This window comes from Lytechinus variegatus, chromosome 3 (genome assembly GCF_018143015.1).
Source record: "Lytechinus variegatus isolate NC3 chromosome 3, Lvar_3.0, whole genome shotgun sequence".
Classification (NCBI taxonomy): Eukaryota; Metazoa; Echinodermata; class Echinoidea; order Temnopleuroida; family Toxopneustidae; genus Lytechinus; species Lytechinus variegatus.
This window is the reverse complement of record NC_054742.1, coordinates 49,536,283-49,560,565: the sequence shown is the minus strand read 5'-3', so window position 1 is coordinate 49,560,565 and position 24,283 is coordinate 49,536,283. Positions and strand designations below refer to the sequence as shown.

The following is a 24,283-nucleotide window of genomic DNA, read 5'->3' as shown; positions in this document are numbered from 1 at the left end:
CTGCCAGTGTGCACAGATTAATGTTTTATGAGATTCATCATAATTTACAATGTATTTAATTTTTTTCAATTTGAAGTTCCACACTTTTTCAGGATAAGTGTTTCCAATACTTAGGAGTGAAAGCCATGTTCATAAATATTATAGATTATAATTAAAACAGATTTAAAGATAATTAGTACACCACTAACTGTTACCAAATTACATCAAATGAAAATACATATATTTGAAGAACTCCAATATGAATATATACATATGAAAGTCTGTATTTTATCAATGCCCTTTACATTGGTATTAATAGACAAATAACACTGCTTCTGTGTTGGCATGAGCAATAGTTAGTGCAAATGCTAATTAATTTGTAACTAATTAAGTTCATTCCAACTGGAAGTTCCAATTGGATCCAGTTGGAAACCAATTGGTTTCAACTGGTTCCAGTTGAAAACCAGTTGCCTCCAATTGGTTTCAACTGGAACCAATTGAAACCAGTTGCCTCCAATTGGATTCAACTGGTTTTAATAGGGAAATTGGAACCAATTGAAACCAACTGGAACCAATTGAAATTGCCAACTGGTTCCAGTTGCCCAATTGGTTTTAACTGGACCAGTTGGCAACTGGTTTTCAATTGGAACCAGTTGTTCCAAAACCATGCAGTTGGCCAACTGGTTTCAATTGGTTTTGCTCTAATTGGTTTCAACTGGATTTTGGTCCTGGGCTGGCTAACTCAAAGACCATTTTACCATCAAATCTGAAGGAAAAATACAAAAGAGTACCAAGATAGCGGAAAGTGTATTTACCTCAAACAGTCAAATTTTTTAGTTAACGTTAGACCGTTTTACCATCACTGACAAGATCCCCTTTGCATCCAAAGTCAAATTTTAGGTATGGTGGGAAATGTAATTGCGTCTCCATATTGCAGGCAGCTCGTAGGTTGTTTTTAAGTCGTCTGAAAAGGTGAGTGTTTTCTGTTTTCGGTCCGGTTGTTGTGGTTCCAGTTGTTTTAAGATAGTCAATTTATGTTTAACTTTATGTAGAATGAAAGTAGTCTTTACAAGAGTTAAATCCTGATCGCCATAACCTTTATTTGATATATTTTCACTTAGATTTGTAGTAGTAATTGTAGTATTGGATAAGGCCAGTCCTTCGTATTTATATCCATGTATTGCTTTGTATCATCCCATATCACCAAACTGGAGCTGGAGTGGTGGAGGCGCGGTACGGGGGGGGGGGGGGGTTCTTATTTTTATTTGGCAACCAGTCAATTTGACTATTTTCGCCATAGTACATATCATATTATTAACGTTTGTTTTCTTAAAATGGAAAAAAGTAAAATTCAAATATTTCTTTTTCCTTTCTTTTTTCTTTTCTATGCTTTTTTTTCTTTTTTTTTTTTAGGATACTAGGATTTAAAGTCGAGTAGGTGTGTCTCACAAATTAAAACCAGGGCTATTGCTAACAATTTGCTATATAGGCCTACTAGTATGCAAGCAGGATGGAGATGACAGAAAAAGAAATTAGGAAAATCACAGCTCCAATCCTACACCCGTACCGGAGTATGGGGATACGTCTGTCCCGTTGATGTTCACATCAACGGTGGACCGTAGTCTAACTCTAAGGCCTCTTAAAAGTCCGGTTGCGATCCTAGGTGACAGCACCTACGCCTGTGAGCATATAGAAAGTGCTAATCAACAGTCATTGGTCACATCATCAGCCTCAGGGACTTGTTTCATTTTATGAAATGATCTTATTCACTCAATGACTCATCCTACGAACGAGGTTATAATATAAGTCTTATTGGTGTAGGACCGCTGTAAGTAATGTAATCTGAACGAGATATCGCTCTAACACTAAACAGTTACTGTTTCATAAAGGTCAAAGCCGATTTGGGTGATACAAAGAATGACCTCAGAAAGAGACACCTCCAGTCATACATGTCCTAGTAGTAGATCATAGGCATGATCACTCATTCAATGAACAAGGTTATGATATGATCTTCTTTGCACACCGCTGGCATTGATCAAAAATGCATTTACGGCAAGCCACACTGACATCAGTTATCACCATTAAACATTTTTTTTGGGTTATTTGATTGCACTCTGATGCGTTTTCTCTGGGATGGCACCAAGTTATTTTTTATATGTGGGCTGTCATCAATTTCTGGTTGTCTTGCCATTGCCATTGACCAAAATACAGGCTAAGTTTGAATTCGGAGTCCACAGGTCAAAGGTCACAGCTTATTGAATATACGAGTTGGTTCCACATGATAACTTATGAAATATTCAACAGATTAAAAAAAAGAAATTGTTCTAAATTTGTTCATTAAATATATATGCATATATTGGTTTCTGCATGATATTAAGTTCAACCATAATGAATGAATTTCTGATCGCGTTAAGCGTTGGCATGTGTGTCCTTTTGATACATCAAATTTCTAGTTTATTCATCATTGTTGTCATCAATAATTATCAGTGTAATGTTTCTAATTATGATTCATCATCTTATTACTAAACTGGGTTCCAAAACAAACTTATCGAACTTCACAAGTTCCACTCAGTCAAAATGAACAAACTTTTGACACTGGCTAGCTTCAATAATCTTTACTAAGCACATGTCAATAATTAAGAGATTGGTTTAACCACAAAGAGGCTGTAGCCCCTCAAATCAATTGATTTCGGAATCCAAAGTCACAAAATGGTATAAAAAGAAAGACTACTGATAATGAGATGGGATTAAACACAACTACCAATTTATTATTTAAAGTTCACAGTATGACCATCAGCATGTTTAATTGATTGCCTCAATAACTAAGAGGTTACAGGAAATTGAAATTTGCATTGAACACAATTTGTTGGTGTTAAGCTCATTATGTTGAGCTATGTTGAACTCAGAAGCCATGTTTATTATTTCTATCTTTAGAAATGTTGATTTTAATCAATAGAGAAAAAATCAAACAAGTATAATCCTGAAAATTTCATTAAAATCGTTATGCTATTTTTAAGTTTTGCTTATTTTTCACGAAACGGTTATACATGTATGCACAACTCATTGACATGCAAATGAGAGAGTCAATGATGTCACAATTTCTTTGTTTTTTTACTGTTTGAAATATACAATATTTAAATGTTTACATATTTGACAATAAGGACCAACTTGACTGAACCGTAAAATGTTAAAAACACTGGTAATTCCACAATGTTCAGGGAGAACGATAACTTTGTTTCAAAGAATTCATATTTCATATAATAGAATGCAAAAGAAATTGTGGCGTCATCATTCCCCTCATTTGCATACCTACCAGGATGTCCATATACCAGTAACTGTTATGTGAAATTAAGTGAAACTTAGAAATGTCATGTAACTTTGTTACTTTAATCCGATTTTGATGAAATTGTCAGTTTTATGCTTGTTGGATTTTTTTTCTTGATAATGTATCATAAGATCTTTTCTGAGTAAGCTGTCACAATTGATTTTCCATCAAGCTCATTAATATCTGATTTGATTGAGCAAATGTATACCCACACCACATTTATTAATTTTTGTAATTTATTTATCAAATGTAAAATACGTTCTTTAAAATGTTTCTTCATATTTCTGTACTCATTAACAAAACAGTTGATGCCGTACTTATAGAATCAAGCATTGGGCCCGTTGCATAAAACTTTACCTGAGAAAACTCAGGTTGTTTTTACCAGAGTTTTTGCCCTGTGTTAAAGTCAATGGCAAAAATCAGACTAACCTTAGTTTTCAGTTTTTACCAGAGTTTTCTCAGGTAAAAAGTTTTATGCAACGGGGCCCCAGTCACTGTCAATTCCCCCTTCTTTTAGGATGGAGACCAAGTGTGAAGTGGAGACTCCAGACTTTTCTCATCTTAAGCCTGCTGACTTTGAACATGTGTACGAGCCAGCTGAAGATACATTTCTTTTATTAGATGGTCTCCAAAAGGAAGCAGCTTTTATTAAACAATTGCAGTAAGTCACTCAGTGTGTTAGGTCTTCATAAAAAAGTGAAAGACGTTTCTTTTGTATGTTTTATAATGTTAAAAATTAAAAAGATTTGTATTTCTCCTTCATATATTATGTGGTACATGAGAATCATCTGTATTAGGTCAAATATGAATATGATGATGATGGTGATGATGATGATGACAGTGGCAGACCGTGACCCGGAGGAGACAACGCATTGGAGGGGCACTGTATTGTTTGTGAACAATGCTGTGCCCCTCCAATGCTTTGTCTCCTCCGGGTCACGGTCCACCACTGGATGATGATGATGTCGACGATTAACATACAGTTTCAAAAATTGTACAGGTTACTGTAGTTTGGATATATTTTAAGTAAATGGTTTTCAAATAGTCTGTTTTCCTTGTCTCTTTTGACAGGCCAACCATCTGTGTGGAAGTTGGATGTGGCTCAGGGATTATCATTTCTGCTCTTTCAAAACTTGTCAACCAGTCAGCATTATGCATGTAAGTGCCAAAATTTGGTAGGTTGGAACAAAACAGTTTTTAGGGTGGGGGGGGGGGTGAGATGACATTTAACCGACACAGGAATAGCAATACTTGCAATCTCATTATTTCTAGTTTAGTTTTCAATTAGGTGTGCAGATTAAAAAAAAAACAGCAATTAGATTTTAATTTGCAATGCGGAAGAATTAGGTGGTCTGTTCCAGGAAGATAACCAGACACAATTATTTACACAGATATTAGATTGAAAGATAAATAGACAGATAGACATATATAATATTTAAACAGATACATATATAGGATATAAGATAATTACATAGATGGATGGAGAGATAAATGATTGGTGGATATATTAATAGAAGATAGACAGATATATATGTGTATATGATATGTCCGACAAAAACCGAAACCGAGATTTAGCGATGATTTATCATAACTTAATCATAAATACAATAGACAAATGACCAACCAACGTAAAGCTTATAATCTCCTCTTTTGTCTGTTACTACTAAGATTATTCCTCATTCACGCATGAGTGAGCAAAAACAATTTGAAGAAAGGATGGCAAAAAATCATTTGGCAGGGGGTATCTGAATTTCAAAAAGAAAGTCACATGATTAAAAAGTTCAATATCTGCTCTTTTATCTGATACCTAAATCACAGAAAATGGTCAAGAAGTAAAAAAGTTATGATCCCTCGAAATAATGCTTGTATTTCCATAATTTCATTAAATAAACATGTTTTCACCGGTTTCCCACAGAAGCTCTTGCACGGTAACAAAAGACTTGATGCATGGCTGATCGTCAACAAAACTGAGTGTTGAGTGAGTTTGAACGTTAGCCTGTAAAACCTTTTCATTTTATGAAATTATTGAAAATCAAGCCTTGTTACAAATAACCAGAACCAGAGCTTCAGCCCCCCACTTTTTTCCTTAAGCAAGTACAAAAATGTAATACGATTGTGATTTTTGGCATGACCAGCCCCCCCCCCCCTCCCACTTTGAAAACTGCTCTGCGGCCCCTGTATTGTGGCGTATCATCATAGGGTTTTTTTGGTAGTATTTTCTACAATTTGTTAGATCATGTTAAAATTTGAAAATGTTGATGGCTCCCCCGATTATAGGCCCCTCCCCCATTTAAAATTCTGGATCCACCACTGATCTGTCCATACATTCAACTGATCCTGAGAAATTTTTAGGAAAAGAATACATTTATGCAGTATAAAGAGTATTCATTCCTGAGTTTTTGAATGTGCTCGCTCAACCATGAAAATGGTTAAAGTTTGGAAAGTGTTTGGTAATAGAAATGATTGATGATAAAAACAACAACAATTAAAGACACATTTGAAACCAAATTTGCCCCCAATATTCACTTTATTACCCTTTAAAATGAGTCTGTGACATTGAAAATACCAATTTTCCCACTTTGATGCGTGCTCACTCATCCATAAATAAATTGATTTCATTTTTGCACAGAATTCTGCCCATAGGTTGATAAACATTACTGCCAAACGACATTGCTAAAGACAGCCTAGAAAAAAAGTTCCACCATATTGAATAAGGGGTTACGTATGCTTAAACATATGCACCCATAATGTACACAAGTCTATGAGAGAGGAAGTCAAAATTTTAACAAATATGAAATGAGGGTTTGTTTCATGGACGGTTTTTGTTACTTCTGCCAACAGTTATTTCATGAAACTTCGCATATGGCTTCAGAGTAAGACTATCCAAAAGATGTGCACACCAAAATAACCATTCGATACGGTACAGAGTGGGGCCAAGGCCTAAAACTTTCTTCTCATTTGCATAATTTTTTAATATTGTGTGCTCACTAATGCATTAAACATCAGGATTTTCATAAAAATCAAATCAAATGAACTGTGCAAGGAGTTTCGTGACAGATATCCATAGCTACAAATTTGATTTTTTCCAATAACGTAAAAAAAGAACTAATCACATTCCACATGTTCATTCAAGCATAAATGTTTAATTTGACACCTTTGAATCATTAAAACATGTTAATTGGTCATGAACATAACTAAAAAGTTGAGAAAAGATCATTTTCAGTTACCAAAATGAAGCAATACTTGCCTACGATATTTGAAAATCACATTTTTTTTTCCGATAAATGTTCATTGAACAGTGAAACGATGAATATTGTTGAAGATAATCTTCCCCAAAATAACTGTCATCATATTCTAATTTTTATTGATAGAAATGTGTAAAAATCCAATTATAGCAAATTTGGACTTGAGTTTATTCAACAGTAAAATTTAGCCAAAAAAGTTTATCGTCATTTAGAAAGTACCTTTTACAAGCCTTCTGACTATTTTTCATGATGAGAATGTGGAATTAGTTCCAATAAAATGGAATCAAAGTCATGATATTTTGCTTGTGACTTTTGAAAAGTGACATTTTTGCCTTCTGACGGTGCTCACTGAAGCATGACGAAAGATACGTCCACAACATTTACTCAGAGGTTAGCTTATAAAATTACCTACACGTTCATGTAAAAATATATCAAAAACTCGCATTGGTTCGGAAATTATTGATGTTTGTTTATAGGGGGGACTTACTTTTTTTGTTGTGTATATATATATATATAGACAGACAGACAGACAGATAGATAGATAGATAATGATTGATGATAAAAATTATGATGATGATGAGGAAGATGATGATAATGATTGATGAGAAATATGATGATGATCATAATGGTGATTATGATATTACATTTGATATACACATAGATTCAGAGACAGTTGGTACATACATAGGTACATACACAGATAGACGGACAGATAGATAAATACATGTAGATAGATTGATGGATAGATAGATAGATAGAAACAGATAAATAGGTATTAGATAGATGGACATTGAAACAGATATATATGAACAGATAAATAGGTATTAGATAAATGGACATTGAAACAGATAGATATTAGATAGATAGATAGATAGATATATAGATAGACATTGAAACAGATAGACATTAGATAAATAAGATAGATAGATAGATAGATAGATATAAAGAAAAAAGATTGATTGATTTATAGATAGATTGACAGATAGAGGATCATATTAAATAGATAAATAGATTTATAATAGATAGACCTGTGACAAATAAACAATTACTTAAATAGATCAATAGATATTAGATTGAAAGATAAAAAGATAGACATATACACATACATATTTTAAAAGATAAGATAGTTAGATTGTTAGAAAATAAATAGATAGATAGATAGATATATAGATAGACATTGAAACTGATAGACATTAGATAAATAAGATAGATAGATAGATAGATATAAAGAAAAAAGATTGATTGATTTATAGATAGATTGACAGATAGAGGATCATATTAAATAGATAAATAGATATATAATAGATAGACCTGTGACAAATAAACAATTAAATATATCAATAGATATTAGATTGAAAGATAAAAAGATAGACATATACACATACATATTTTAAAAGATGAGATAGTTAGATTGTTAGAAACTAAATAGATAGATAGATAGATATATAGATAGACATTGAAACTGATAGACATTAGATAAATAAGATAGATAGATAGATAGATATAAAGAAAAAAGATTGATTTATTTATAGATAGATTGACAGATAGAGGATCATATTAAATAGATAAATAGATATATAATAGATAGACCTGTGACAAATAGATAGATAGATAGATATAAAGAAAAAAGATTTATTTATTTATAGATAGATTGACAGATAGAGGATCATATTAAATAGATAAATAGATATATAATAGATAGACCTGTGACAAATAAACAATTACTTAAATAGATCAATAGATATTAGATTGAAAGATAAAAAGATAGACATATACACATACATATTTTAAAAGATAAGATAGTTAGATTGTTAGAAAATAAATAGATAGATAGATGGATAGATATATACCTGGATGGCTGGATGGGTGGATAGATAAATCATAGGTGGATAGATTGATAGAAGATAGATAGATGGATAAACATACATTATTATTTAAAGAGATTCAGATATTAGATCGAAAGATAATTAGATAGACAGACATATTTAAACAGATAGATATAAGATAGTTAGAAAATAGAGACTACACGCAAAATGACATGCCTTTATAATTTGCCATTTTTTCCCGGGGGGGCCACTTCCATTCACGAGTGGATACCATGCGCGACCACGGGGTCTCGAAAAGCACCCTAAACACGTAATTTCCATATTATGAAAATGCACCCCTTAACAAGTATTGGCGTGTGAAAACCTTTACCCTTAATAAGTATTGGAAACAAAACGATACTCTTGGCAAATATTCCCTGAAATGAACCCCTAAACAAGTACAGGAATGTTTTATTGTTACGGGTCCTTCGGTAGTCGGCTTTGCCTTATTTGGTTTAGTACGACCCAACCGTCTACCCCTCGCGCAAATAGGACTCTAAACACTTAGTGTTGGGGCAAAAAGGACATCCTTTATAAAACATTTTAATTTTGTTTTATCATCCCCGCAAATTCGACCCTAAACACGTAATTTTCCTAGCGAAATAGATACCCTTTTTTCATTATTTTGGTGTTTTTGACACCCTTATCACGTTACGTACGTAACGTGCCCTATCGTGAAAAGGACATCCTTTTTACGTGTTTTTTTGGTCGCGCATGGTATCCACTCGTCAATGTAACTGGCCCCCCGGGCATTTTTTAGGCTAATCCTTTCTCTAAATGAAAAATAAAGGCAATAATTCAGAAGGAGTAACTCCTAAGCTTCAACATATAAAAAATGATAAATTCTGACGAGTGATCTGTCTAAGACAGACCACCTTAAAAACCATTGCGAAAATTTCCCGTTTGATTCTCGACCTCACTTCGGACTGCAAACTGCGGTCGGATACCCGTTTTTCGTTTGGAAACTCTCAAACAACATTTCCAACCCCGATAAACCCATCTTGGCCAGGTAATCCCCTTGTCTCAATTTCACCACCACGGGCCAGCCAAACGAGCGTTGAGCCAAGGACGAAATGATAAATAACAGCTGTGCTATTACGTAAGACTTGTCTGCCTGTAGAAGGATCTTCGGAATGAAATTATTGTATTCGATATCACGTTTTCAAAGGCATATTACATTCAGACATCCAATACTAGTCCATTTTCAATTTCGAACGAAGAAAATCGACCTCGAAATAAGGAAAGCAAGCGAATAAAAATGACGGCATGTTTTGCAGAAACCGAGCTCAGCGCTGCGCATGCATCCCGTCGTGTGTGGCCCCCTGCTGTGACTGTATATGCCGGGCTCTTGCGTTATCTTCGGACCGACGTCAAGAAACAGGTGTCTTGAAACTTAAATTGCTTGCTTGGGGCATGTTAGGGTTTGTCGTATTTGGAGAAGAGAATTGATGAGAAGGGAAACCAGGGTATAGTGATGTCAAATGGAAGTTTTTCGTTATGACACTGTATGTAGTGTCTTCATTGTAGTGTTTTATTGGTTGTTGACTTTTTTTTGTAATTTATTTTTCAATTCATTCAAATTTATATCAAATTGGTTATTAATTTTCATTTGTCGTTATATCCAATTGAAATTAATGAAAGAATTGTGTATTTGTATTTATTTATTCATTGTTATAATCTTATCTGTTTATTGTTTATTATTCATTTATAATTTTACCAGTATATATTTATTCCTTTGTTTACCAATCAATTAGTTCATTGAATTATTTTGTAAATTTGTTCATCATATATTTTAATTTGTTTATTTCTTCATATTTGCTCTAATGATATTGCAAGGAACCTGAAAGTTTGATATGTTCTTTTTAATACAGTGCTACAGATAGGAATCCGTATGCTACACACTGTACTAAAAGGACCACCCAACAAAATTCCTGTCAAGTTGAAGTCATGAACTGTGACCTTTTGACCCCCCTAGAACGAAGGCTTCAAGGGTCAGTGGACATTCTTATATTCAATCCTCCTTATGTGGTGACTCCTTCCAGTGAGGTGTGTACGATTTATTTTTTTCAATACTTATTTCTCTGTGGCTACTTTTATGTCATTATCTTCAAAGCGTCATATCAGTTTGTAGATCTAGAAATCTTTTGTTTAAAACGCGGATAATCCAGCAGCAATTTGAGACATGGTTATTTCTGTTGTTTTTTTACAAATTATTTCCTTCTATTTCTTTTTTTTTTCCAGCACCCCCCTCTTTCTCCCCCTCTCCCTCTTTCTCTCTCTACATGTTTACCAAAGAGGTACAGATGTCCCAGAAAAGTATGAATTTTTTCTTATATTTCCCTTCTTCATATGGCTTACATAGTTTTATGTAAGTACAGTGAAAGCATAAAAACTTAAAATTTTCAAGGGTTTCCAATTGCCTGCACAAGTCCTTGTTTTATACGTACAATAAAAGACAAAACACTATCTGATTTTTGTATGGCATTTGCTCTTTTAAAGCTTCATTTGTAATTGTTATTGACACACCTATGGGGTACATGCAACTATCCTGGACTCACTTATGAAGATCAATGTTAATGTATTATTTTCTATCCCTTAATCAGTGAGTAGGGGAAGGCAGGGTAAGTTGAGCATAGGGGCAAGTTGAGCCACCCCCTAGGCCAAGAGTGAATGAGTCAGACATTGTGGTGGTGTCATGTATTGATGACCCATTACATAACCCTTAACCCCACCACATTGTTTTCAAATTGAAACAAAAAGTACTTTTTTAGAAGGAAAAATACAAATTTCAGCCAAAAAAGGATCAATAAAAGGTGTGAAATAGATCAGTGCCTTTTACCCACACACGTCTTTAAATATAATAAAGAAATGAGAACAATATTGTTAGTCCAGGTATGGATTCTCATTCTTGTCATAGTCTTTTACATGATGGATGCATATGAAATGTGTTGATGTGAAAATATCGCATTAAGTTGGGAGTGGGGTAATATATGCCAGCCAACATGGGGCAGGTTGAGCCATGGTAATTCTTATGGTAATGTATGATTTAAAAAAAAAACCTTATTAAAACCATTGATATGCAGGCAGAACGGAGCAAATTCACATGACAGTTATTTTACTTAGAGAGGATGTTAGTATTTATAGAGAATTAGCAAGTGAAAAGACTTGCCGGCTCTTCCCGCATACATTTTGTACATAGTTTTTGAGGCTCAACTTACCCCAGAAGGTGGCACAACTTACCCCACATATGGGGCAAGTTGAGCCATTTGACATTGTTTTTTTTCAAAGGTCACAATGACTTTCAGTGTGGGGGTAGAAAATTATATATAGGTGAAAAAAATATTTCCCAAGAATCAAATTGAAAGGCAAGGTACTTAATACTACAATATTATTACATGCAAAATGCAAAAAGTGTCACAACTTACCCTGCCTTCCCTTACTCAGAATGTCAATTCAATTTATTCAAATTCCATTTAATAAAAACACAAGATAAAATATCAGAGGAATACATAGTGAGAAACAGAACAATTAAATATACATAAATGCAAAATGAAATTTAGGACAAAGCAAAAGGTCTTGACGAGGCAGACCCCAAGTGCAATCATGGCAATGCATATACATTGAGGTTGAAATGCACGGGGTTCCTAACCCTTCCCCCCCCCCATGAGTAACTGGGCATCAGTGTAACAATAAATGATCTAAATACACTTTAACCCTAAAAAGACTGGGCTATTTTGGAGGCTAGAAAAACTGGGGGGGGGGCTTTTGGGGCCCCCCCCTAAGATCTCGGCCGTTGGTCGTCCGATCGCAACCAAATTTGGCTCACATATCCTTTGTCATATCCTCTAAAAGAAAACATAGTCAAAATACTGATATTCATTGTATTTTTGTCTCACCTGCGAAGCAAAGTGAGACTATAGGCGCCGCTTTTCCGACGGCGGCAGCGGCGGCGTCAACATCAAATCTTAACCTGAGGTTAAGTTTTTGAAATGACGTCATAACTTAGAAAGTATATGGATCTAGTTAATAAAACTTGGCCATAAGGTTAATCAAGTATTACTGAACATCCTATTAGAGTTTCATGTCACATGACCAAGGTCAAAGGTCATTTAGGGTCAATGAACTTAGACCATGTTGGAGGAATCAACATCGAAATCTTAACCTGAGGTTAAGTTTTTGAAATGTCATCATAACTTAGAAAATATATGGACCTAGTTCATGAAACTTGGACATAAGGTTAATCAAGTATCACTGAACATCCTGCATGAGTTTCACGTCACATGACCAAGGTCAAAGGTCATTTAGGGTCAATGAACTTTGGCCGAATCGGGGTATCTGTTGAATTACCATCATAACTTTGAAAGTTTATTGGTCTAGTTCATTAAACTTGGACATTAGAGTAATCAAGTATCACTGAACATCCTGTGCGCGTTTCAGGTCACATGACCAAGGTCAAAGGTCAATGAACTTTGGCCGAATTGGGTGTATCTGTTGAATTACCATCATAACTTTGAAAGTTTATGGATCTGATTCATGAAACTTGTACATAAGAGTAATCAAGTATCACTGAACATCCTGTTCGAGTTTCAGGTCACATGATCAAGGTCAAAGGTCATGTAAGGTCAATGAACTTGACCATGGCCATGTTGGGGTTTTTTGTTGAATAACCATCATATCTCTGTAAGTTTATTGGTCTAGTTCATTAAAAAGTGGAAATAAGAGTAACCATGTATCACTGAACATCTTGTGCGAGTTAGAGTAGTATGAGCACTGCTGCTATATTGAACCGCGTGATGCAGGTGAGACGGCCAGAGGCATTCCACTTGTTTAATATATGCATAATTAATTATGCAAATATGCAAATTTTTATCAAAAAATTGAATTTTTCATACTTTGGTACCTATTGCGGTCCATAAATTCCCATTTCAAGGTTTTCAGCTGTAAGAAGAGGTTGTTTATCATGGAATGGTGTTATTTCGTGCTTGAATTATTAGATATGCTTATGCAAATTAGTAATTACTAAATATGCAAATAAGTACTCTGCACGCGTTATGTAGAGAAATACAACATTTGGCATGTTTTATTGCATTACACTCTCTTGCAATGAGCCAAAGCCGATCTTGGAAGATAAACAAGTTATGTGTTACATGTACACTAGCTGGTGAAAACAAAGCATAAGAGATATCACATAATTTATGCAAATTATATTCATAATTAATTATGTGAATATGCAAATTTTTATCAAAAAATTGAATTTTTCATATTTTGGTACTTATTGCGGTCCATAAATTCCTGTTTCAAGGTTTTCAGCTGTAAGAAGAGGTTGTTTATCATGGAATTGTGTTGTTTCATGCTTGAATTATTAGATATGCTTATGCAAATTAGTAATCTAGGGTACAAATAAACACCACTAAACCAAAACTGTTTTCTCCTTACTGCAAAAGAATTCAAACTTTAGGACATTAGATATTGCATATTGCAAATTCTTGAGTATTCTAGATATATTTTGGGTTTGTGTAATATATAACTTATTCAATATCAATTATAGCATAATCAACTAAAGTGTGACATTACTTGTCTATTCAGTGTTTCCTGCACCCAAGAATATAGTTGTGCAAGCGATTCTGGTATTTTGCACTACTTTTCTTATGTTTTTCTTTGATTTTAATTTCTTATGTATTTCTTTATTTTGCATTTCTTATGTATTTCTTTATTTTTTTATGCAATGTTTTTCATTATTTTCATATCCTAGAACTGCTACTTGAATTCACAAGTGACATAATATAGAAAGAAACAAATAAAAATGTAGTTAGAAAACAATGTGTATAACATTCATTCAAATACCATACACTTTACACACAAACAAATACAAATTTCAATTTCTTACGTGACATGTGGTACGAAAATGTTATGTAACTCCGCAACCGCGGCATGGGGGTATACAAATTTGGTATCAAAAGTTGCGCAAAACTCAAGAGAAAAAAGTCATGAAATGGCGGCGCAAACGCTTCATGCGCAAAAAAGTTATCGCGATTTATGTACGGGGGGGGGCCTAAAAGGCCCCCCCCCCCAGTCTTTTTAGGGTTAAGAAATTTCATGAGTCATATGATGATCATTTTTTTAGCTGATGTTTAAAAGAATAAAGCCAAGAACGTTCTTTTATTTCATGAGGCAATGAGTGCCAAACATCTGGTTCTCCCATGACTAAATGTTTAATTGCACAAATTGCGCTATTGATATTTTTTCAGTTGCGTACAATTCTAATGATATCACAATTCAGCATTTCGTTCCAATGTTAGTGTCATGAACCCACTTCATGTTTTTACTACCGGAAATTTTCTTCCTTGGTGTGTGGTTTTTAGAAAAATATGTGTAATAAACCATGAATCAATTCAATTAATCTGTTAAAAAAAATTTGACTGCAGATGAAGAGCAGTGGCATTGAAGCTTCGTGGGCAGGTGGAGCAGATGGACGTGAAGTAACAGATAGACTCCTTCCACTTGTACCTAACCTACTCTCACAGCAAGGAGTTATGTATCTAGTAGCCATCAGAGAGAACAAGCCAGGTATAACTCATGGAGTTACCACCCTGATTTTGTGTTGAACTTGGTCTGGTGGTTTTGAATTGTTTGTTTGTTTGTTGTCTTATAACGTATGATTCTAAGTCATTTAGCAACATAATTGATATACATTTATTAAGTAAATCACTTTAAAAAATGCATTATTATTTCTGTTTTGGATTTTATTGAGGAAAAATTTGCTTAGGATCAGGGGGTGTTTCATGAAAATTGTCAGCACTGTCTTAATTTTCAGTGCTAACAATTTCAGTGAAATCCTTGGTTTTGATTGGCCAAGTGTCACTGGCATCTGAATGTTACTATAGCAACTGTAAGTCAACTTGTCAGTAAATTCAAATTACTGTAATACAAAGTAGTGATATTCAGAAATATTATCCAACAAAGATTGGTAAATCCACCCTTTTTCCCTCTCTCTCTCTTCCCATTTTCTGCTCAACCCAGTCCTCAAGATATTATACAGTACTCTTTCCTTGTAGTAGTATGTCTCTATCCAGCCTTACAACATTAAACATACATAATTAAAAGGTGCCAATATTAATAATGACATTGTAAGAAAGTAAAGACTTTCTGCTTTATCAAGATGAAAATATTATCTAGATTAAAAATGTAAAATATTAGTCATGTATTATGAGGTCACCTACTTTTGCGTTACATGGTGGTTTCTGCTTTAGCATCACCATTTTAACTTCAGTGGTCTATATTGCACTAAAAGTATACTACGTATGATAGTAAAAGGAAATTGTACAAGGAAACAAAATATACACAGAAATATGGCATTAGGTGTAAGGCAACATTACACATTGTCAAATATCCTTATGCCTCCTCTGGCAATTGGTAAAATGAAATTAAATTTTAGAATGTTACTTGCTAACAGTTCATATTTCCAATTTGTCACAATCTTATAAAAAGTTTATCTACTTTAATCATTCTTTAAATGAAACATGTAAGTCAAAGTTAATTACATATATACAAGAAGGAAATTTCCTCACTCCCAAGAATAATTGTTTGGAAAAAAATGTACACACTTTCTTTTCACATGACACAGTTTACTTCATGTTTATTTTTATTTTTTTTCATTTCAGAGGAGTTGATGACCTGGATGTCTTCAATGGGCTTGGACTCATCTGTGGTCCTCACAAGAAGAGCTGGTCCTGAACATCTTTATATCCTCAAGTTTTACAGAGATTCATCAGTGAGATGAGTTTGGTTTCTTATAACATAAATTGCACAAGTTGAGAAAATCCAAGCCTCTAGTCTGGCATTATCTGTTAGTGTCAGGTGTACCTCACACGTATAGACTCAACAGAGTTCAGACCTTCTTGCATGCAAGGGCTTGTGCCTTGAGACAAGTCATCACTTTCCATCTTACATGTATGAACACAAGATAGGATGGAACTCAGGCATGCTTGACAAGAGTAACGTTTAGATCTCCTATTGTTCACCAACATCAGTGGATACCTTGTGTATTGCATGGCATATGCCCTTTATAGCCTTCGAGAGTAAAAAAAAAAAAACACCAAAACTTACTGTATTTATCTCCTAGTAACAGAATGATTGCAAGGTTTACCCTGAACCTTATCTATTGATCTCATTATTAGGGAACCCAACTCTTGGGAAGATGTTCAAAAGCTAGAAACAAAACAAGAAATAATAAATCTCTAGTTTTTAAACATTTTTCTAAGGTAATGAATAATATGTATGCCAATTTTCGCCCCAAAATAATTTCACACACCTGGTTGAGTTCAAGGTCCAAGGTCGCAGTAAAGGTCAAAAGGTGAATGTATTCAAACTCGCTCTTATTCCTTTCCAATGATGCCACTTGCATAAAAATACCGCACAAGGGAAGTTAGAAAATGGGCAACCAGACCCATATTGACCGAGAACACCAAAAAAGGGTGTGTCATAGCGTGAGAACCAGAAGGCACACAGCACTAAAAAAAAATGTCAGCACTTATGTCAATTACCCTATATCGCAATTGTGACAAATGGGGAGATTGTATGTTTTAATTAAAACTTTATTTGGGGTGATTGTACATGGAATGACCCCTCAAGGGAAAAGGTGTTGGAAAGAGGGAGCCACTAATTCCTCCTAATTACTGAACAAATGGAAAAGATTTCCCTACCACCTTTCGCAATCTATGTATCAAATAGCCTGTCTGATATTTAGTCTTTAGTAGTGATATAGTTTGTCAAGTGGTCATAACCTTACGATTCCTTATCTGAGATCTTTCAAACTGTCAATGTTCTGTTTTTATTATTCTTTCATGCAAATTACTTCATTGCCCAGGTTTCATTCTCCCAAGCTGCCTATGTGAATCATTCATGTAAAGCCCAGAGAGAAAAAAAAAGCTGGCACATTTTTTATTAAAAAAAACAAAGGCACATTTGTTATTAAAAAAAACAAAATTTAATGTTTGCTGCTGCTTCTTTATTTGTTGTTTTGCAATCAGTCATAATTGACTTTTTTTGTTACACACGATATAAGCAAGATAATCTTCATTGCTGCTTCATAGATACTTGTAATTATGGTCTTGAAGTGTGAAAATCCTTTTACATGGTATCTTTTTAATAAATATGAACTATCTGTAAAAAAGATGTCTCAGTTTTGATTCTGTTGAATTACTTTTTTCTCTAATTATTTGCAGATGCAAAATTAAAGCACATTCTGCCCCCTTTGCGGATTACAAATCAATTATAAAATACTGGTTTGTTATTCCAGGGGCCCGTTGCAGAAAGAATTGCAATCAATCGCAGCACTAAAAATCATCGCAACTTGATTTTCAACCAATCAACAGCATGCATTCTTTACTTGTGATTGATTTTTTGACTAGCGTTTAAACGCAACTCTTTCTGCAACGGGCCCCAGGTATCTTTACTGTATTGCAAAATGTTGAATGAATTTGTGCTGGTAGTACGAATACAAATAACTATAATACAGAAGATTCATCAAAAAATAAATGCAGAATCATCCACAGCAGTCTAATGTCTTACTGATGGTCAGGAAGATTTTCTGAAAATTGAAAGATTTGAGATAAATGCAAAATTTCTGAGTTTGTCTGATCCATTCATGATGTATCACTTGCCTGGGTTTGTAGTAAATATGTTTGGCAACCAGGGGATATTGTTCAGAGGTGCAGCTGTACCTTGGGGTAACGGTTACACTTCGTAATTCCGAAGGATCTTAATTTGGAAACGCGTAAATTGCCTATACCTCGATGTTCTTTAATCCAAAAACGTAAAAGGGTTCCTTAATCCGAGCATTAGTGGCGTTATTCCGAAAATTCGATAATCCGAAAACGAAATAAGGTTCGATGTTCCGAAGGTTCGTTAGTCCCAAAACGAAATAAGGTTCGTTGTTCTGAAGGTTCGTTAATCCGAAAACGAAGTAAGGTTCATTAATCATTACTATTCGGACTAACGAACCTTCAGAATTACGAGCCTCATTTCGTTTTCGGATTAATGAACATTTGGAATTATGAACCTCACTTTGTTTTCGGACTAACGAACCTTCAGAAATACGAACCTCATTTCGTTTTCGGACTTATGAACCTTCAAAATTATGAACTTTCGGAATAACGAACCTTCGGAATATCCGAACCTTCGGAATAACGAAGCTTCGGAATTATGAATGTATGCAGGGGTAACTATAGGTCCATGACATATGGAAGAGAGGAGTAGAGTTATTAAAGCCAAGTGAATAAATAAGCAGAACAATTGCACTTCATTTCATAAGTTTAATGCTCATTCATGTTCATTAAAACATGAAACAAGTATTGAAACAAGCATGAAATATACATGTACAGTACAGGTACATCAAATTAAAAAAATGTGTTACCTATCATGATGCCAAACTAATTAGCAGAAGTTTATCTCACATTAGAATATCTTGTCTTTATCACTATCAGATGCTTTTATGTTTGCCAGAAAAGCCATTATTTTTGCCAGCAATATGTGAGACGTTGCATAGAATCTGGTTGCAAGGGGGTCAAAAGTTTCTGAAAAGTGGGGCGAGGAGGCACCGAGCAAGGGAATATGAGAGGGGCATGGCCTGGCCTGTCCGTAGGGAACTTAATGTTTTGCCATAAAAAATAAACCTTTTAATGTACTGCACAGCAATGCCAACAAATACAAACAAGGGCGATTCAATCTTTGTTTACATTTGAGTATTTCTCAAACTCAAAGCACACAAAACAAGATATAAGTGCTTTTGAAATTATATGGTGTCCCTCCCCCTGTAAAATTGTAGGGAGACTTTCCCACTGCACCCCTTGTCTGTTAAAGCACTTGCCTTGAATTCTCCCAATTAAAAAGGAAGAGGAGAACATGCATCCATCATATGCAAGGACAAATGATTGGATTGATTCTGTTATTGTCCAGAAACTCTTGAAAATAATTGAATGATTATTATAATTACATTTCTGAAAAAATACCTCAAATATAAGAGTAGGATATACACCAGAATGACAACTTAAACTTAAAATGACCCCTACAAAATACCATACATCTGGGACTATGATGCGAGTCTGGCACCCCTCTCTTATACGAAACAAAGGGGGGGGGGGTAATGACAAACATATGTATACCGTATACCAGCACCACAGTTGTGCCAAGTCTCATGGATACAGATTCTTGTTCACGCATGCATCACATCCAATCCCTACAATACACAATGCTTATTATCTCATGCCGAAGCATGGAAAATCTCATGCAAACATGTAGCTGGTCTTTGGAATGAACATTTTTGGCACCATTCTCCAGGGAGAACAATGAAAATTTAAGTAAAAAGATGATGTATTAAAAAAATTAAACATTTCTGCTTTGCACCAAATCAAAGAGGAAATGATAATGAGGTACTCTGCGGCCACTATATAAACTAAGAATTTCTAGCCATGTCTTTCATGCAGGAATATTTTTATCCCTAAACCTCATTCTTTAATCAGGAATGAGTGAAAGCCGCTGAAAAAGAAACAAATTGCCTTCATATCGGGATTCAAAGCACCTATGCATCTTTCATGGTTACTTTCCTGTGTAGGGTCCATTGTTTTATCTACGATGAATACAGTGATAATTGATGAAAAGCACTTGTGCCATTCCTGTGTGAAAGACATAGCTCTATCTTTTGGTGAGGTACCACATTGGCTTCAATAATACCATGGAGGTAGAAAGAAAACATGTTCTAAGTTTTGTTAAGTCCTGGGGCCCGTTGCAGAAAGAGTTGCGTTTAAACGCAAGTCCCAAATGCGCGCTGTCGATTGGTTGAAAATCAAGTTGCGCTTGATTTTTAGAGTTGCGATTGATTGCAACTCTTTCTGCAACGGGCCCCAGGGTTCCTTTGAAGCACACATGCATATTGATGTAACATCCATACATGTATATTTTTCATAATTCCACTATGAAAATATCACAATATTTATGTACATGTATACAGCAACGGTACATTGATCTAATATACCCAATACCAAGAAGCATGTACAGCCTACAAAAGTACATGAACATAAAAATGCAATAAAGTATTTTGTACCTGTATGTACACCAATAACCCATATGAACCAGTATATATATATCCCTACAAAATTCCATAAGATACATGTATGCATAGCATTTGCAGAGCTACCAAGTCTCGCGCATTATGCGTGAGACTCGAGCATTTTGGACTCTTGTTCATCCCCTCAAATCTCTGTCTCATGCAGCTATCACAGCCTATCCCCATATACACTGTACACAATGTCTGTGATCTCACTCAGATTCACAGAAAATCTCACGCATAGCTGGTCTTTGAACTTGGCATCTCTGCATTTCTCACAGCCCAATGATTTGAATACTAACATGTACAAATGACCTCACAATATGTGCAATACCTGGAGGCAGTGAAACACAAGGTAGATGAGGAAATTCAAGGAATGTGGTAATTTGCTCCTTTACAGAGAATGCCTTGTTTACTGCAATGATGAATCACAAGGATTCAATTCAATACACAATGTTCAATGTGTTATTAGCTACATTGGACCATCTTTAATCTTAAAAGACAAGTCCACCCCAACAAAAACTTGATTTGAATAAAAAGAGAAAAATTCAACAAGCATAACACTGAAAATTTCATCAAAATCGGATGTAAAAAAAGAAAGTTAAGGCATTTTAAAGTTTCGCTTATTTTCAACAAAATAGTTATATGAACGAGCCAGTTACATCCAAATGAGAGATTTGATGACATCACTCACTCACTATTTCTTCTGTATTTTATTATATGAAATATGAAATATTTTTATGTTCTCATCATTGCCATGTGCAATGAAGTTTCATTCCACCCTGAACACGTGGGATTCCATTATTTCAACATTTTGTGCTTCAGGCAAGGAGGTCCTATACGTCGAATTCGTAAAAATTGAAATATTGTATAATTCAAACAATAAAACACAAAAGAAATAGTGAGTGACATCATCAACTCTCTCATTTGGATGTAACTGGCTCGTTCATAAACTATTTTGTAGAAAATAAGCGAAACTTTGAAATGTCATAACTTTCTTATTTTACATCCGATTTTGATGAAATTTTCAGCATTGTGCTTGTCTGATTTTTCTCTGTTGATTCAAATCAACATTTTTCTGAGGTGGACTTGACCTTTAATTATAGTAAAGCAAAAGTTGCCTTACAAATTCTTGATATATGCGGACAAATCAGTATACACTGTAGGCCTTGCACATGACTCGCTTACCCACCAGTTACGTGCACAATTAATATGAATATTGTATATAAATGGCTTGTACAATTTTAACACTTTATAGAAACCAAGGCATCCTATAACACCATTGTCTATTGAGAGGGAAAGACATATGCTTTCATACTGACACTCTTACAGGCACTTCTGTAACAATGTATAACTCATTCACAGATGCACACACAACAATAGACATCATGAAGTACTACATTTAAGAATATATATCATTTATATATCATATTAAAGTCCTGTATGTCATGTTGCTCATTCAAAGGCCACGCTTTTGCTACAGCTGAATACTGAATGATTCAACAACCTCCATGATTCCTCTGGATGATAAATAATACAATTGTTTTCCTTTTAAAGATGACCTAGCCCCACTGAAAAAAAGCTTTTCAGGGATTCTTTATCATTGAAACTCTGAATCATACAAGATGTCATAATTATCCAAAGAGTATTTTGGAAAGTACTCAATTAATTCTCAGACAGTTCACAAGTTATGAAATGAAATTAAGAAATTATAGACATGAAAGTTATATGCTAGTAAACAATATGCTGAAAGCTCTCATTGACATTTTGAGTACATACATTTACACCTCTACAAAACCGCTTGTAAATAAAAGCAAACAAAATATACAAAATCATCTTATCTTGATAAACTTAAAGAATCATACATTGTAAATAATCTCATAATAAATAACATGTACACCTATAGGCCTTTATTTTATATCCAGTTAACTCACACCATGGTCTAACATCTTTGCTAAAATTATGGGAAGCAAAAAAATGTCAAAATTTTGTTTGCATTGTATGTTTCTTATGTTTAATTTGGTCTTTTCATATTCTTTAATAGTGAATATAACCATCTCGGTTATCAGTTGTGAATGATTTGGTGTCAGGAAATCTAGCCGAGCTACAGTTAGAGATCTTTACCACTATACTATTGGCTATCCATAGTTAAACCACAACTTTTGCTGACCAGGGCCCTGTCGCATAAAAGTTACTACTATGGTAATTTTGCCATCCAATGGTAACTACCATGGTAACATGACCCAACAGCCAATCAAAATCAAGGATTTCATAAAAGATACCATTGGATGACAAAATTACTATAATAGGAACTTTTATGCAATGGGGCACAGAATTTGAATTAAACCCAACCATAGTAACTTCAGCTTACATAATTTTGATGCTATTTGAGTAATGTGCATGCAAATTTTTATGGTGGTCGCGCGATCAACGGCCGAGATCATAAGGGAAATAACAGGTGTTGACCCTCTCCCTTGATGGGGAGAGTGTAAGTGATGGAAAGTACAAGGAAGTAATTGTTTCACTTTCTTTGGTTGAAGAGTGTCTATCTATGATCATGATAATGGGTCAGAGTTTAGCTGAGCTTAAACAAAAACAATATAACACTTAATTTCAGATCCTTTCACAACTGTGTGATCAAAAAATTATCATCCACTCTGGACACTTATTGTATGCCTATAAAATAACAGCCAATAATAGAAGTATTATCATGAAAATGCTTCATGTGAGTTCATGAAATATATTAGTGATTATCAAACTGAGAACTTCAAATATTTATAAAATCCAAGTAAAAAAAATAAGCAAACCTATACACATTTATGTACATTGCAGCAATATACTAGAATCAATAAGAAGAGTTGTGCAACATTAGTACCATCATTAAAAAAAGGGGGGGGGGAAGCATCAAAAGGCAGTTACATGTACAGTGTAGTTATAATACAGTGCAGGTACAAGATAATGGATAAAACTTAAATAATACACGTTACTATACATGTAGATCAAGGAAGAGACTGAAGAGTAGCAATCAGGCCCTGAATTTCAATTTTTTTTTGGTAGACTTATTTCCTTTCAGTTGGGCACATTTCCTTATTACAGCACAGTTGGGGATTTTAAGGGGGCACCATAGCTTTCTATTCAAGGCTAATAGGAGGGGCATTGAGGCCAGTGAATAGGGCATCCATGGACATGATCTAATTGGCCTTGGATTAATAAAATACCTGTAATACAGAATGTCAGAGAAAATCTAAGTTTACAAATTACAAGTATATGACACAGACCTCAAGAGATTTTACAGCTCAACTACTTCCAAATGTGATCAAGGTGCATGACACTGGACTGCTGAACAAACGCACTTTGACCTGAATCTAAATAATAATACAGCCAGGGGGTCTTCACAATTTATTAAATCAGGGTGCTACATAACTTTTTAGATTCACTTGCCCTGTCGGGCAAGTGAATTTTTACATAGTCTGAATATACTTGCCCGAAAATCTTTCACACTCCTGAAAAAATCCTTGAAAAAAAGTTTTACCTCTTCCAAAAAAATATATTATGGTTCAAGAAACCATTGACCGTTTTTTTCACTCCTTTGACATGAACTGATGAACCTTGTTCTTGCATTTCTTTTCACAAAGTAATTTTATATTGCCCGCCATGACCAAATTTAGGGTCGGTATATCATATCAACCCTAATTTTGGTAATTCTACTGTGAGAATTTGGGCAAGTAGTTTGGTCTTTACTTCAAAACACTTGCCCGACTTTAAC

At 34.5% G+C, this 24,283-nt stretch overlaps 1 protein-coding gene across 2 annotated transcripts; it reads left to right on the top strand.

Moving 5' to 3' along the window:
- The first annotated feature begins 723 nt into the window (after window positions 1–723).
- Window positions 724–16,219, top strand: LOC121411246 (methyltransferase N6AMT1-like). Of its 2 annotated transcripts, none has more exons than XM_041603860.1 (6): window positions 724–951; window positions 3,822–3,965; window positions 4,376–4,462; window positions 10,286–10,460; window positions 14,840–14,981; window positions 16,076–16,219. In XM_041603860.1, exons 2-6 carry the CDS (start codon window positions 3,823–3,825, stop codon window positions 16,192–16,194), a joined length of 666 nt encoding a protein of 221 aa, XP_041459794.1. In that variant the 5' UTR covers window positions 724–951; window position 3,822; the 3' UTR covers window positions 16,195–16,219. The 2 variants fall into 2 exon arrangements, with proteins under 2 accessions (XP_041459794.1, XP_041459795.1); XM_041603861.1 differs by lacking the exon at window positions 724–951 and adding an exon at window positions 1,783–1,807.
- Window positions 16,220–24,283: the final 8,064 nt, after the last annotated feature.